The sequence below is a fragment of the Oncorhynchus mykiss genome, chromosome 27 (assembly GCF_057628025.1).
Source record: "Oncorhynchus mykiss isolate SJ-2025 chromosome 27, ASM5762802v1, whole genome shotgun sequence".
In the NCBI taxonomy this organism is placed as follows: domain Eukaryota; kingdom Metazoa; phylum Chordata; class Actinopteri; order Salmoniformes; family Salmonidae; genus Oncorhynchus; species Oncorhynchus mykiss.
This window is the reverse complement of record NC_143048.1, coordinates 46,726,317-46,742,266: the sequence shown is the minus strand read 5'-3', so window position 1 is coordinate 46,742,266 and position 15,950 is coordinate 46,726,317. Positions and strand designations below refer to the sequence as shown.

Here is a 15,950-nt window from a genome sequence, read left to right as displayed (position 1 = left end):
AGGCTTATCAACAGGCTCATTACAGTCCTTCTTCAAACTGTCACAGATACAGGCTTATCAACAGGCTCATTACAGTCCTTCTTCAAACTGTCACAGATACAGGCTTATCAACAGGCTCATTACAGTCCTTCACGTTGTCACAGATACAGGCTTATCAACAGGCTCATTACAGTCCTTCACACTGTCACAGATCCAGGCTTATCAACAGGCTCATTACAGTCCTTCTTCAAACTGTCACAGATACAGGCTTATCAACAGGCTCATTACAGTCCTTCACACTGTCACAGATCCAGCCTTATCAACAGGCTCATTACAGTCCTTCACACTGTCACAGATCCAGGCTTATCAACAGGCTCTACAGTCCTTCTTCAAACTGTCACAGATACAGGCTTATCTTCAGGCTCATTACAGTCGTTCACACTGTCACAGATCCAGGCTTATCAACAGGCTCATTACAATCCTTCTTCAAACTGTCACAGATACAGGCTTATCAACAGGCTCATTACAGTCCTTCACACTGTCACAGATCCAGGCTTATCAACAGGCTCATTACAGTCCTTCTTCAAACTGTCACAGATACAGGCTTATCAACAGGCTCATTACAGTCCTTCACGTTGTCACAGATACAGGCTTATCAACAGGCTCATTACAGTCCTTCACGTTGTCACAGATCCAGGCTTATCAACAGGCTCATTACAGTCCCTCTTCACACTGTAACAGATGCAGGCTTATCAACAGGCTCATTACAGTCGTTCACACTGTCACAGATCCAGGCTTATCAACAGGCTCATTACAGTCCTTCTTCAAACTGTCACAGATACAGGCTTATCAACAGGCTCATTACAGTCCTTCACTCTGTCACAGATACAGGCTTATCAACAGGCTCATTACAGTCCTTCACTCTGTCACAGATACAGGCTTATCAACAGGCTCATTACAGTCCTTCACACTGTCACAGATCCAGGCTTATCAACAGGCTCATTACAGTCCTTCTTCAAACTGTCACAGATGCAGGCTTATCAACAGGATCATTACAGTCCTTCACGTTGTCACAGATACAGGCTTATCAACAGGCTCATTACAGTCCTTCACACTGTCACAGATACAGGCTTATCAACAGGCTCCTACAGTCCCTCGTCACACTGTCACAGATACAGGCTTATCAACAGGCTCATTACAGTCCTTCTTCAAACTGTCACAGATCCAGGCTTACCAACAGGCTCATTACAGTCCCTCTTCACAAGGTCACAGATACAGGCTTATCAACAGGCTCCTACTGTCCTTCACACTGTCACAGATCCAGGCTTATCAACAGGCTCATTACAGTCCTTCACACTGTCACAGATCCAGGCTTATCAACAGGCTCATTACAGTCCTTCACACTGTCACAGATCCAGGCTTATCAACAGGCTCATTACAGTCCTTCACACTGTCACAGATACAGGCTTATCAACAGGCTCATTACAGTCCCTCTTCACACTGTCACAGATCCAGGCTTATCAACAGGCTCCTACAGTCCCTCTTCACACTGTCACAGATCCAGGCTTATCAACAGGCTCATTACAGTCCTTCACTCTGTCACAGATCCAGGCTTATCAACAGGATCATTACAGTCCTTCACACTGTCACAGATCCAGGCTTATCAACAGGCTCATTACAGTCCTTCACACTGTCACAGATATAGGCTTATCAACAGGCTCCTACAGTCCCTATTCACACTGTCACAGATCCAGGCTTATCAACAGGCTCCTACAGTCCCTATTCACACTGTCACAGATCCAGGCTTATCAACAGGCTCCTACAGTCCTTCTTCACACTGTCACAGACAGTGCTTATCAACAGGCTCATTACAGTCCTTCACACTGTCACAGATCCAGGCTTATCAACAGGCTCATTACAGTCCTTCTTCAAACTGTCACAGATACAGGCTTATCAACAGGCTCATTACAGTCCTTCAAGTTGTCACAGATACAGGCTTATCAACAGGCTCATTACAGTCCTTCACACTGTCACAGATCCAGGCTTATCAACAGGCTCTACAGTCCTTCTTCAAACTGTCACAGATACAGGCTTATCTTCAGGCTCATTACAGTCGTTCACACTGTCACAGATACAGGCTTATCAACAGGCTCATTACAGTCCTTTTTCAAACTGTCACAGATCCAGGCTCATCAACAGGCTCATTACAGTCCTTCACACTGTCACAGATCCAGGCTTATCAACAGGCTCATTACAGTCCTTCTTCAAACTGTCACAGATACAGGCTTATCAACAGGCTCATTACAGTCCTTCACGTTGTCACAGATACAGGCTTATCAACAGGCTCATTACAGTCCTTCACGTTGTCACAGATCCAGGCTTATCAACAGGCTCATTACAGTCCCTCTTCACACTGTAACAGATGCAGGCTTATCAACAGGCTCCTACAGTCCCTCTTCACACTGTCACAGATTCAGGCTTATCAACAGGCTCCTACAGTCCCTCTTCACACTGTCACAGATCCAGGCTTATCAACAGGCTCATTACAGTCGTTCACACTGTCACAGATCCAGGCTTATCAACAGGCTCATTACAGTCCTTCTTCAAACTGTCACAGATACAGGCTTATCAACAGGCTCATTACAGTCCTTCACTCTGTCACAGATACAGGCTTATCAACAGGCTCATTTACAGTCCCTCTTCACACTGTCACAGATTCAGGCTTATCAACAGGCTCCTACAGTCCCTCTTCACACTGTCACAGATCCAGGCTTATCAACAGGCTCATTACAGTCGTTCACACTGTCACAGATCCAGGCTTATCAACAGGCTCATTACAGTCCTTCTTCAAACTGTCACAGATACAGGCTTATCAACAGGCTCATTACAGTCCTTCACTCTGTCACAGATACAGGCTTATCAACAGGCTCATTACAGTCCCTCTTCACACTGTCACAGATCCAGGCTTATCAACAGGCTCATTACAGTCCTTCTTCAAACTGTCACAGATACAGGCTTATCAACAGGCTCATTACAGTCCTTCACTCTGTCACAGATACAGGCTTATCAACAGGCTCATTACAGTCCTTCACACTGTCACAGATCCAGGCTTATCAACAGGCTCATTACAGTCCTTCTTCAAACTGTCACAGATGCAGGCTTATCAACAGGATCATTACAGTCCTTCACGTTGTCACAGATACAGGCTTATCAACAGGCTCATTACAGTCCTTCACACTGTCACAGATACAGGCTTATCAACAGGCTCCTACAGTCCCTCGTCACACTGTCACAGATACAGGCTTATCAACAGGCTCATTACAGTCCTTCTTCAAACTGTCACAGATCCAGGCTTACCAACAGGCTCATTACAGTCCCTCTTCACAAGGTCACAGATACAGGCTTATCAACAGGCTCCTACTGTCCTTCACACTGTCACAGATCCAGGCTTATCAACAGGCTCATTACAGTCCTTCACGTTGTCACAGATACAGGCTTATCAACAGGCTCATTACAGTCCTTCTTCAAACTGTCACAGATACAGGCTTATCAACAGGCTCATTACAGTCCTTCACGTTGTCACAGATACAGGCTTATCAACAGGCTCATTACAGTCCTTCACGTTGTCACAGATCCAGGCTTATCAACAGGCTCATTACAGTCCCTCTTCACACTGTAACAGATGCAGGCTTATCAACAGGCTCCTACAGTCCCTCTTCACACTGTCACAGATTCAGGCTTATCAACAGGCTCCTACAGTCCCTCTTCACACTGTCACAGATCCAGGCTTATCAACAGGCTCATTACAGTCGTTCACACTGTCACAGATCCAGGCTTATCAACAGGCTCATTACAGTCCTTCTTCAAACTGTCACATATACAGGCTTATCAACAGGCTCATTACAGTCCTTCACTCTGTCACAGATACAGGCTTATCAACAGGCTCATTACAGTCCTTCTTCAAACTGTCACAGATACAGGCTTATCAACAGGCTCATTACAGTCCTTCACTCTGTCACAGATACAGGCTTATCAACAGGCTCATTACAGTCCTTCACACTGTCACAGATCCAGGCTTATCAACAGGCTCATTACAGTCCTTCTTCAAACTGTCACAGATGCAGGCTTATCAACAGGATCATTACAGTCCTTCACGTTGTCACAGATACAGGCTTATCAACAGGCTCATTACAGTCCTTCACACTGTCACAGATACAGGCTTATCAACAGGCTCCTACAGTCCCTCGTCACACTGTCACAGATACAGGCTTATCAACAGGCTCATTACAGTCCTTCTTCAAACTGTCACAGATCCAGGCTTACCAACAGGCTCATTACAGTCCCTCTTCACAAGGTCACAGATACAGGCTTATCAACAGGCTCCTACTGTCCTTCACACTGTCACAGATCCAGGCTTATCAACAGGCTCATTACAGTCCTTCACACTGTCACAGATCCAGGCTTATCAACAGGCTCCTACAGTCCCTCTTCACACTGTCACAGATCCAGGCTTATCAACAGGCTCATTACAGTCCTTCACACTGTCACAGATCCAGGCTTATCAACAGGCTCATTACAGTCCTTCACACTGTCACAGATACAGGCTTATCAACAGGCTCATTACAGTCCCTCTTCACACTGTCACAGATCCAGGCTTATCAACAGGCTCCTACAGTCCCTCTTCACAGATCCAGGCTTATCAACAGGCTCATTACAGTCCTTCACTCTGTCACAGATCCAGGCTTATCAACAGGATCATTACAGTCCTTCACACTGTCACAGATCCAGGCTTATCAACAGGCTCATTACAGTCCTTCACACTGTCACAGATATAGGCTTATCAACAGGCTCCTACAGTCCCTATTCACACTGTCACAGATCCAGGCTTATCAACAGGCTCCTACAGTCCCTCTTCACACTGTCACAGATCCAGGCTTATCAACAGGCTCATTACAGTCGTTCACACTGTCACAGATCCAGGCTTATCAACAGGCTCATTACAGTCCTTCTTCAAACTGTCACAGATACAGGCTTATCAACAGGCTCATTACAGTCCTTCTTCAAACTGTCACAGATACAGGCTTATCAACAGGCTCATTACAGTCCTTCACACTGTCACAGATCCAGGCTTATCAACAGGCTCATTACAGTCCTTCTTCAAACTGTCACAGATACAGGCTTATCAACAGGCTCATTACAGTCCTTCACGTTGTCACAGATACAGGCTTATCAACAGGCTCATTACAGTCCTTCACGTTGTCACAGATCCAGGCTTATCAACAGGCTCATTACAGTCCCTCTTCACACTGTAACAGATGCAGGCTTATCAACAGGCTCCTACAGTCCCTCTTCACACTGTCACAGATTCAGGCTTATCAACAGGCTCCTACAGTCCCTCTTCACACTGTCACAGATCCCGGCTTATCAACAGGCTCATTACAGTCGTTCACACTGTCACAGATCCAGGCTTATCAACAGGCTCATTACAGTCCTTCTTCAAACTGTCACAGATACAGGCTTATCAACAGGCTCATTACAGTCCTTCTTCAAACTGTCACAGATACAGGCTTATCAACAGGCTCATTACAGTCCTTCACTCTGTCACAGATCCAGGCTTATCAACAGGCTCATTACAGTCCTTCTTCAAACTGTCACAGATACAGGCTTATCAACAGGCTCATTACAGTCCTTCACACTGTCACAGATCCAGGCTTATCAACAGACTCATTACAGTCCTTCTTCAAACTGTCACAGATGCAGGCTTATCAACAGGATCATTACAGTCCTTCACGTTGTCACAGATACAGGCTTATCAACAGGCTCATTACAGTCCCTCTTCACACTGTCACAGATACAGGCTTATCAACAGGCTCCTACAGTCCCTCGTCACACTGTCACAGATACAGGCTTATCAACAGGCTCATTACAGTCCCTCTTCACACTGTCACAGATACAGGCTTATCAACATGCTCATTACAGTCCCTCTTCACACTGTCACAGATACAGGCTTATCAACAGGCTCCTACAGTCCTTCACACTGTCACAGATCCAGGCTTATCAACAGGCTCATTACAGTCCCTCTTCACACTGTAACAGATACAGGCTCATCAACAGGCTCCTACAGTCCCTCTTCACACTGTCACAGATGCAGGCTTATCAACAGGCTCCTACAGTCCTTCACACTGTCACAGATCCAGGCTTGGGAGTCTAGTTGTAGAGTTAAGTTCTGGACAGGATCGACAGTCCATAGGAATGGGCAGTACAGGAATATAACGCGCAGGAATATATATATATATATATATATATATATATATATATATATCACAAAAGTGAGTACACCCCTCACATTTTTGTAAATATTTGAGTATATCTTTTCATGTGACAACACTAAAGAAATGACACTTTGCTACAATGTAAAGTAGTGAGTGTACAGCTTGTACAACAGTGTACATTTGCTGTCCCCTCAAAATAACTATGTACTGTGGAGCATTTCATAAAAACTACAATTGTCTGTAGGTCTAATAGAGTTTACATAATAAAAATCTATTTAAAAAAAAATATCCCTCCCCCCTCCCTTCCGTTGGCTCACTGTAGCTAGTCACTACTTTACAAAGACACAATAGCACATGTCCATACCATGAGTTCATCCGTAATTGGGTAAGTAGAAGGGCTGCCTTTATTGCCGAAGTATTCTGCTGTGTATACAGGCAACTGTCTGGTGAGCGCTGAAGAAGCAGCCGAGCGGAGCAGTTGCTATGGAGAAGCAGCGGAGCGGAGCAGTTGCTATGGCTACTCACGCGCAGATCGTACTATCGCGTTGGTGGACACTCTGCACCGCTCTCAGCGCAGGTCTGACGTCGTTGACTAGTTGAAGGGACTTTTTTTTTTGTAGCAGGTTAGCTAAAATCCTATAAATTGTCCATGAACGTATTTAGCTACAACTAGTTTCCACTGGTGATATTCTGAACGCAGAGCGAGGGACAGACATACAGAGCAGTTTAAAGGGAGGAAATTATTTCTGATTTCGGCGTGTTAAAATTAGCACAGGACATGACGTTAGTGATTTCTAGCGGGGAAAGGAACAAAAAAAGTTCGGTCCCTGTAAAAATTTGACAAGACTGGACAGTAATTCATTTTCACTCCTGTGTCAACCTCTAGTGGGTGAGCTGAGGAGAAGCAGTAAGCACAGGGTTGATACATAGGATTATTGCATTATTAATTTATATACATTTTTTGTTAGTTTTTAAATATTTTTTTTCATGTGTTTTTATTTGTCATTTCTATAATAATTTTAGATAGATTTTTTTTTACCCCGTTTTCTCCCCAACTTGGTAGTTAGTCTTGTCTCTTCGCTGCAGCTCCCATGCGGACTCGGGAGAGGCGAAGGTCAAGAGCCGTGCGTCCTCCAAAACCCAACCCAACCAAGCCGCACTGCTTCTTGACACAATGCCCACTTAACCCTTCGGAAGCCAGCCGTACCAATGTGTCAGAGGAAACACCGTGCACGGCGCCCGGCCCGCCACAGGAGTCGCTAGTGATCGATGGAACAAGGACATCCCTGCCGACCAAACCCTCCCCTTACCCAGACAACACTGGGCCAATTGTGCACCTCCCCATGGGTCTCCCGGTCGCGGCCGGCTGCTACAGAGCCTGGACTCAAACCAGGATCTCTAGTGGCACAGCTAGCACTGTGATGCAGTGCCTTAGACCACTACGCCACTCGGGAGGTCTTATTGAATATGTTTTACTTGTTATTGGCTTTTACTTTGTTTCAATGTTACATTTTATGACTATAAACCAATATTACAGGGCATTCGGAAAGTATTCAGACCCCTTCCCTTGTTCCACATTTTGTTAAGTTACAGCCTTATCCCCCCCCCCCCCCACCCCACCCCTTCATCAATCTACACACAATACCCCATAATGACAAAGCGCAAACAGATTTTTTGAATTTTTAAAAACATTTATTTTAAAAATTTAAAACAGAAATACCTTATTTACATAAGTATTCAGAGCCTTTGCTATGAGACTCAAATTGTCCGTAGAGCTCCGAGACAGGATTGTGTCGAGGCACAGAATTTGGGAAGGGTAACCAAAAAATGTCTGCAGCATTGAAGGTCCCCAAGAAATTTAGAACCACCAAGACTCTTCCTAGAGCTGGCTGCCCGGCAAAACTGAGCAATCGGGGAAGAAGGGAGTTGGTCAGGGAGGTGACCAAGAACCTGACGGTCACTCTTACAGGTGCTCCAGAGTTCCTCTGTGGACATGGGAGAACCTTCCAGAAGGACAAGCATCTCTGCAGCACTCCACCAATCAGTCCTTTATAGTAGACGGAAGCCACTGCCCAGTAAAAGGCAGATGACAGCCCACTTGGAGTTTGCCAAAAGGCACCCAAAGGACTCTCAGACCATGAGAAACAAGATTCTCTGGTCTGAAACCAAGATTGAACTCTTTGGCCTGAATGCCATGTGTCACGTCTGGAGGAAACCTGGCACCATCTCTACGGTGAAGCATGGTGGTGGCAGCATCATGCTGTGGGGATGTTTTTCAGTGGCAGGGACTGGGAGACTAGTCAGGATCGAGGGAAAGATGAACGGAGCAATGTACAGACAGATCCTTGATGAAAACCTGCTCCAGAGCGCTCAGGACCTCAGACTGGGGCGAAGGTTCACCTTCCAACAGGACAACGACCCTAAGCACATTGGCAAGACAACACAGGAGTGGCTTCGCGACAAGTCTCTGAATGTCCTTGAGTGGCCCGGCTAGTGCCCGGACTTGAACCCGATTAAACATCTCTGGAGAGACCTGAAAATAGCTGTGCAGCAACGCTCCCCATCCAACCTGACAGAGCTTGAGAGGATCTGCAGAGAAGAATGGGAGAAACTCCCCAAGTACAGGTGTCCCAAGCTTGTAGCATCATATCCAAGAAGACTCGAGGATGTAATCACTGCCAAAGGTGCTTCAACAAAGTACTGAGTAAAGGATCTGAATACTTATGTAAATGTGATATTTCCATTTTTTATTTGTAATGCACTTGCCAATAATTCTAAAAACCTGTTTTTTCTTTGTTACTATGGGTATTGTGTGTAGATTGAGGAGAGAAAAAAATATTTAATCCATTTTAGAATAAGGCTGTAACCTAACAACATGTGGAAGAAGTGAAGGGGTCTGAATACTTTCCGAATGCACTGTAAGTAGTGCTCCCTCTCCGGCCTCTAGGTCACCAGGCTGCTCGTTATGGCGCACACCTGTCACCATCGTTACTCTCATTATGACACTCACCTGGACTCCATCACCTCCCTGATTACCTTCCCTATATATGTCACTCCCTTTGGTTCCTTCCCTATATATGTCACTCCCTTTGGTTCCTTCCCTATATGTGTCACTCCCTTTGGTTCCTTCACTATATATGTCTCTCCCTTTGGTTCCTTCCCTATATATGTCACTCCCTTTGGTTCCTTCCCTATATATGTCACTCCCTTTGGTTCCTTCCCTATATATGTCACTCCCTTTGGTTCCTTCCCTATATATGTCACTCCCTTTGGTTCCTTCACTATATATGTCACTCCCTTTGGTTCCTTCCCTATATATGTCACTCCCTTTGGTTCCTTCCCTATATATATGTCACTCCCTTTGGTTCCTTCCCTATATATGTCACTCCCTTTGGTTCCTTCCCTATATATGTCACTCCCTTTGGTTCCTTCCCTATATATGTCACTCCCTTTGGTTCCTTCCCTATATATGTCACTCCCTTTGGTTCCTTCCCTATATATGTCACTCCCTTTGGTTCCTTCCCTATATATGTCACTCCCTTTGGTTCCTTCACTATATATGTCTCTCCCTTTGGTTCCTTCCCTATATATGTCACTCCCTTTGGTTCCTTCCCTATATATGTCACTCCCTTTGGTTCCTTCCCTATATATGTCACTCCCTTTGGTTCCTTCCCTATATATGTCTCTCCCTTTGGTTCCTTCCCTATATATGTCACTCCCTTTGGTTCCTTCCCTATATATGTCACTCCCTTTGGTTCCTTCCCTATATATGTCACTCCCTTTGGTTCCTTCACTATATATGTCTCTCCCTTTGGTTCCTTCCCTATATATGTCACTCCCTTTGGTTCCTTCCCTATATATGTCACTCCCTTTGGTTCCTTCACTATATATGTCTCTCCCTTTGGTTCCTTCCCTATATATGTCACTCCCTTTGGTTCCTTCCCTATATATGTCACTCCCTTTGGTTCCTTCACTATATATGTCTCTCCCTTTGGTTCCTTCCCTATATATGTCACTCCCTTTGGTTCCTTCCCTATATATGTCACTCCCTTTGGTTCCTTCCCTATATATGTCACTCCCTTTGGTTCCTTCTCTATATATGTCACTCCATTTGGTTCCTTCCCTATATATGTCTCTCCCTTTGGTTCCTTCCCTATATATGTCACTCCCTTTGGTTCCTTCCCTATATATGTCACTCCCTTTGGTTCCTTCACTATATATGTCTCTCCCTTTGGTTCCTTCCCTATATATGTCACTCCCTTTGGTTCCTTCACTATATATGTCTCTCCCTTTGGTTCCTTCCCTATATATGTCACTCCCTTTGGTTCCTTCCCTATATATGTCACTCCCTTTGGTTCCTTCCCTATATATGTCACTCCCTTTGGTTCCTTCACTATATATGTCACTCCCTTTGGTTCCTTCCCTATATATGTCACTCCCTTTGGTTCCTTCCCTATATATATGTCACTCCCTTTGGTTCCTTCCCTATATATGTCACTCCCTTTGGTTCCTTCCCTATATATGTCACTCCCTTTGGTTCCTTCCCTATATATGTCACTCCCTTTGGTTCCTTCCCTATATATGTCACTCCCTTTGGTTCCTTCCCTATATATGTCACTCCCTTTGGTTCCTTCACTATATATGTCTCTCCCTTTGGTTCCTTCCCTATATATGTCACTCCCTTTGGTTCCTTCCCTATATATGTCACTCCCTTTGGTTCCTTCCCTATATATGTCACTCCCTTTGGTTCCTTCCCTATATATGTCTCTCCCTTTGGTTCCTTCCCTATATATGTCACTCCCTTTGGTTCCTTCCCTATATATGTCACTCCCTTTGGTTCCTTCCCTATATATGTCACTCCCTTTGGTTCCTTCCCTATATATGTCACTCCCTTTGGTTCCTTCACTATATATGTCTCTCCCTTTGGTTCCTTCCCTATATATGTCACTCCCTTTGGTTCCTTCCCTATATATGTCACTCCCTTTGGTTCCTTCACTATATATGTCTCTCCCTTTGGTTCCTTCCCTATATATGTCACTCCCTTTGGTTCCTTCCCTATATATGTCACTCCCTTTGGTTCCTTCACTATATATGTCTCTCCCTTTGGTTCCTTCCCTATATATGTCACTCCCTTTGGTTCCTTCCCTATATATGTCACTCCCTTTGGTTCCTTCCCTATATATGTCACTCCCTTTGGTTCCTTCTCTATATATGTCACTCCATTTGGTTCCTTCCCTATATATGTCTCTCCCTTTGGTTCCTTCCCTATATATGTCACTCCCTTTGGTTCCTTCCCTATATATGTCACTCCCTTTGGTTCCTTCACTATATATGTCTCTCCCTTTGGTTCCTTCCCTATATATGTCATTCCCTTTGGTTCCTTCCCTATATATGTCACTCCCTTTGGTTCCTTCCCTATATATGTCACTCCCTTTGGTTCCTTCCCTATATATGTCTCTCCCTTTGGTTCCTTCCCTATATATGTCACTCCCTTTGGTTCCTTCCCTATATATGTCACTCCCTTTGGTTCCTTCACTATATATGTCTCTCCCTTTGGTTCCTTCCCTATATATGTCACTCCCTTTGGTTCCTTCCCTATATATGTCACTCCCTTTGGTTCCTTCCCTATATATGTCACTCCCTTTGGTTCCTTCCCTATATATGTCACTCCCTTTGGTTCCTTCCCTATATATGTCACTCCCTTTGGTTCCTTCCCTATATATGTCACTCCCTTTGGTTCCTTCTCTATATATGTCACTCCCTTTGGTTCCTTCCCTATATATGTCACTCCCTTTGGTTCCTTCCCTATATATGTCACTCCCTTTGGTTCCTTCCCTATATATGTCACTCCCTTTGGTTCCTTCCCTATATATGTCACTCCCTTTGGTTCCTTCCCTATATATGTCACTCCATTTGGTTCCTTCCCTATATATGTCACTCCCTTTGGTTCCTTCCCTATATATGTCACTCCCTTTGGTTCCTTCCCTATATATGTCACTCCCTTTGGTTCCTTCCCTATATATGTCACTCCCTTTGGTTCCTTCCCTATATATGTCACTCCCTTTGGTTCCTTCCCTATATATGTCACTCCCTTTGGTTCCTTCCCTATATATGTCTCTCCCTTTGGTTCCTTCCCTATATATGTCACTCCCTTTGGTTCCTTCCCTATATATGTCACTCCCTTTGGTTCCTTCCCTATATATGTCACTCCCTTTGGTTCCTTCCCTATATATGTCTCTCCCTTTGGTTCCTTCCCTATATATGTCACTCCCTTTGGTTCCTTCCCTATATATGTCACTCCCTTTGGTTCCTTCACTATATATGTCTCTCCCTTTGGTTCCTTCCCCAGTCGTTATTGTTTCTGTTTCATGTCTCTGCGTTGTTCGTGTTTCTTGTTTTGTATTATGTTGTGTTTATTTATTAAAACACTCACTCCCTGAACTTGCTTCCCGATCCTCAGCGCACATCGTTACAATGTGCCTGTATATGTATGTGTGTGTGTATGTATGTGGTTCTCTCTCTCTGTATGTGTGTGTGTGTGTGTGTGTGTGTGCGTGCCTGCCGGTGTGTCCGTTCCTGTGCATGTGTGTGACTCACGTTGGGAGGGTCGGCAGGGGTCGCTGTGGTTGCTCACTGTCGTTTGGTTGCTGGAAACCGAGGAGACACTGGAGCTGCGTACAAAGCCGAAGGCGACCAGACGGGCAGGTGGCAAGGCCGAGAAGCCTGGGGGTCGCAGACGAGACTGACCCGGTTTAGGCAGCAGGGTCCTGGCCACGGTGGTCTCTGGACCTGGCGTCCTCTGGTCTGCTGGAGGGGGAAGGGGGTTTAGTGGAGGGGCAAAGTCATATACTGTAATGATAATAAATGATAATGCTCAGATCTGAAAGGATTGAATAGTGAAATGGAGGCAAATGGAATACAGAAGACAAGGTGGAGGGCTACTTGTGATTTAATCCCACGACACATCACTCCCCCTATCCAGTCATTCATCCTATCGACTGGCCCCCCCAAGGCCCTTCATCCATCTCTTCACTACGTCCTAAATCTGGAATAGGGATTCATTTGGGACGCAGACTGTGTGACCCCACTAGGGACCTGTGATGATATTCGTAGCTTCTACTCTGCTGTCATGAGACCATGATCATCATCACCACAGATTATTCCGTTATAGGATGGAACGATTCACCGATTCACATCGATTCACCTGGTTCATTCGTTTTAATATCTTTTTGCTCAAATTATTTTTCTTTCTAGCTCTCGAAAATACCTCTCATCCTTTGTGACAACTGATGTGTCCCCTCTTTCAGTGTCTAACTAAGCATGTCGCCAGTCATTGATCGACAAGTCATTTTGCATGCCGAACAACCCCAGGCAATTTCAGTAGCGCGCTGTGCGCATCTTCCCTCATCAACTCATCTCTGACCACTGGCTGCATCCTGCATTCAAGATGGCCAGAGTCGCTCCCCTCCGCAGGAAACTAACACTCGACCCCACTGACGTTAAAAACTACAGACTGTTATCTCTTCTTTCTTTTCTTTCCAAAACCCTTGAGTGTGCTGTCTCTGACCAACGCTCTAGTTATCTCTCTCAGAATAATCTTCTTGACCCTAACCAACTAATCAAGACGGAGTATTCAACTGAGGCTCTCCGCTCTTTCAAAACTGACTCTCTCTCCTCTGTTCTCATCCTCCTAGATCTATCCGCTACCTTCGACACCGTGAACCTTCAGATCCTCCTCTCCATCCTCTTAGGGCGTCTCAGGCTCTGCACACTCCTACATCCTACCTGGCAGGCCACTCCTACGTGGATCTGTGTTTGCACCACGTACTCTCAGGTGTCCCCCAGGGCTCGGTTCTAGGCCCTCTTCTATATAAACACACTGGGCTCCGTCATATGGTCTCTCCTATCATTGCTATGCAGATGACACTCAAGTACACTCCCCCCCCCCCTTCTGACACCCAGGTGACAACACTCTGTGTGCCTGGCAAACATCTCACCTCTGTAACATCTGCTTCCAACTAACAACCTCAAACACCTAGATCCCCTGAACGCAGCTCACTCTCCAGATCCCAATCACCCGATTTTCTGATCACCTGTTCACACACCTGTATGTCATTATCACAAAGTAAGTATTTAGTAAGTATTTATCTGTTGTCAAGATAATCCATCCACCTGACAGGTGTGGCATATCCAGACGCTGATTAAACAGCGTGATCAAATCAAATCAATGTAAATAGTCTGGGAGGCCATTTGATACATTGTTCATCAGTCTTATAGCTTGGGGGTAGAAGCTGTTAAGGAGCCTTTTGGACCTAGACTTGGCGCTCCGGTACCGCTTGCCGTGCGGCAGCAGAGAGAACAGTCTATGACTTGAGTGACTGGAGTCTCCGACAACTTTTTTTTACCTTCCTCGGACACCGCCTGGTATATAGGTCCTGGATGGCAGGAAGCTTGGCCCCACTGATGTATTGGGCTGTACACACAACCCTCTGTAGCACCTTACGGTCAGATTCCGAGCAGTTGCCATACCAGGCGGTGATGCAAACGCTCAAACGCTCATGCTCTCGATGGTGCAGCTGTAGAACTTTTTGAGGATCTGGGGACCCATGCCAAATCTTTTCAGTTTCCTGAGGGGGAAAAGGTGTTGTGCCCTTTTAAGCACCGTCTTGGTGTGTTTGTACCATGATAGTTTGTTGGTGTTATGGACACCAAGGAACTTGAAACTCTCGACCCATTCCACTACAGCCCTGTCAAATTGAATGGGGGCGTGTTCGACCCTTCTTGTCTTGTAGTCCACGATCAGCTCCTTTGTCTTGCTCACGTTGAGGGAGAGGTTGCTGTCCTGGTACCACACTGAGCACCGACTCTCATCGTTGTCGGTGATCAGGCCTACCACTAAAGATGGTGTTAGAGTCGTGCTTAGCCACGCAGTCGTGAGTGAACAGGGAGTACAGGAGGAGACTAAGCATGCACCCCTAAGGGGCCCCCGTCTTGAGGATCAGCGTGGCAGATGTATTGTTGCCATTACCAACTGGGGGCAACCCTTCAGGAAGTCCAGGATCCAGTTGCAGAGGGAGGTGTTTAGTCCCAGGGTCCTTAGTTCAGTTTAGTTTATTAATTCGCCCATTTAAAAAAAAAAAAACAAGCGCACACAAAACTTAAAAGCCATACATGCACATGAATAAAATCATAGAGGATAACACTCAATAAAGTCTGGGACTTATTTCCAATGTAGTCCTCTTGAGACAAGATGGCTGGACAAGATGGAACACAGTGTGGCAGTGAAATAATAAAACAAAAACATAGAAGAAGAACATTTATCTCATCAAAAACAGAGAAGAAGAACATTTATCTCATCAAAAACAGAGAAGAAGAACATTTATCTCATCAAAAACAGAGAAGAAGAACATCTATCTCATCAAAAACAGAGAAGAACATCTATCTCATCAAAAACAGAGAAGAAGAACATCTATCTCATCAAAAACAGAGAAGAAGAACATTTATCTCATCAAAAACAGAGAAGAAGAACATCTATCTCATCAAAAACAGAGAAGAAGAACATCTATCTCATCAAAAACAGAGAAGAAGAACATTTATCTCATCAAAAACAGAGAAGAAGAACATTTATCTCATCAAAAACAGAGAAGAAGAACATTTATCTCATCAAAAACAGAGAAGAAGAACATCTATCTCATCAAA

At 45.0% G+C, this 15,950-nt stretch overlaps 1 protein-coding gene across 1 annotated transcript in view; it reads right to left on the bottom strand.

Moving 5' to 3' along the window:
* mtus2b (microtubule associated tumor suppressor candidate 2b) overlaps positions 1-15,950 on the bottom strand; it is a 185,833-nt gene that overhangs the window by 90,249 nt on the left and 79,634 nt on the right. The window contains exon 5 of the mRNA XM_090223907.1: positions 12,849-13,058. Within this exon, the coding sequence (XP_090080033.1) occupies positions 12,849-13,058 (210 nt within the window). The remainder of the gene's footprint in view (positions 1-12,848; positions 13,059-15,950) is intronic.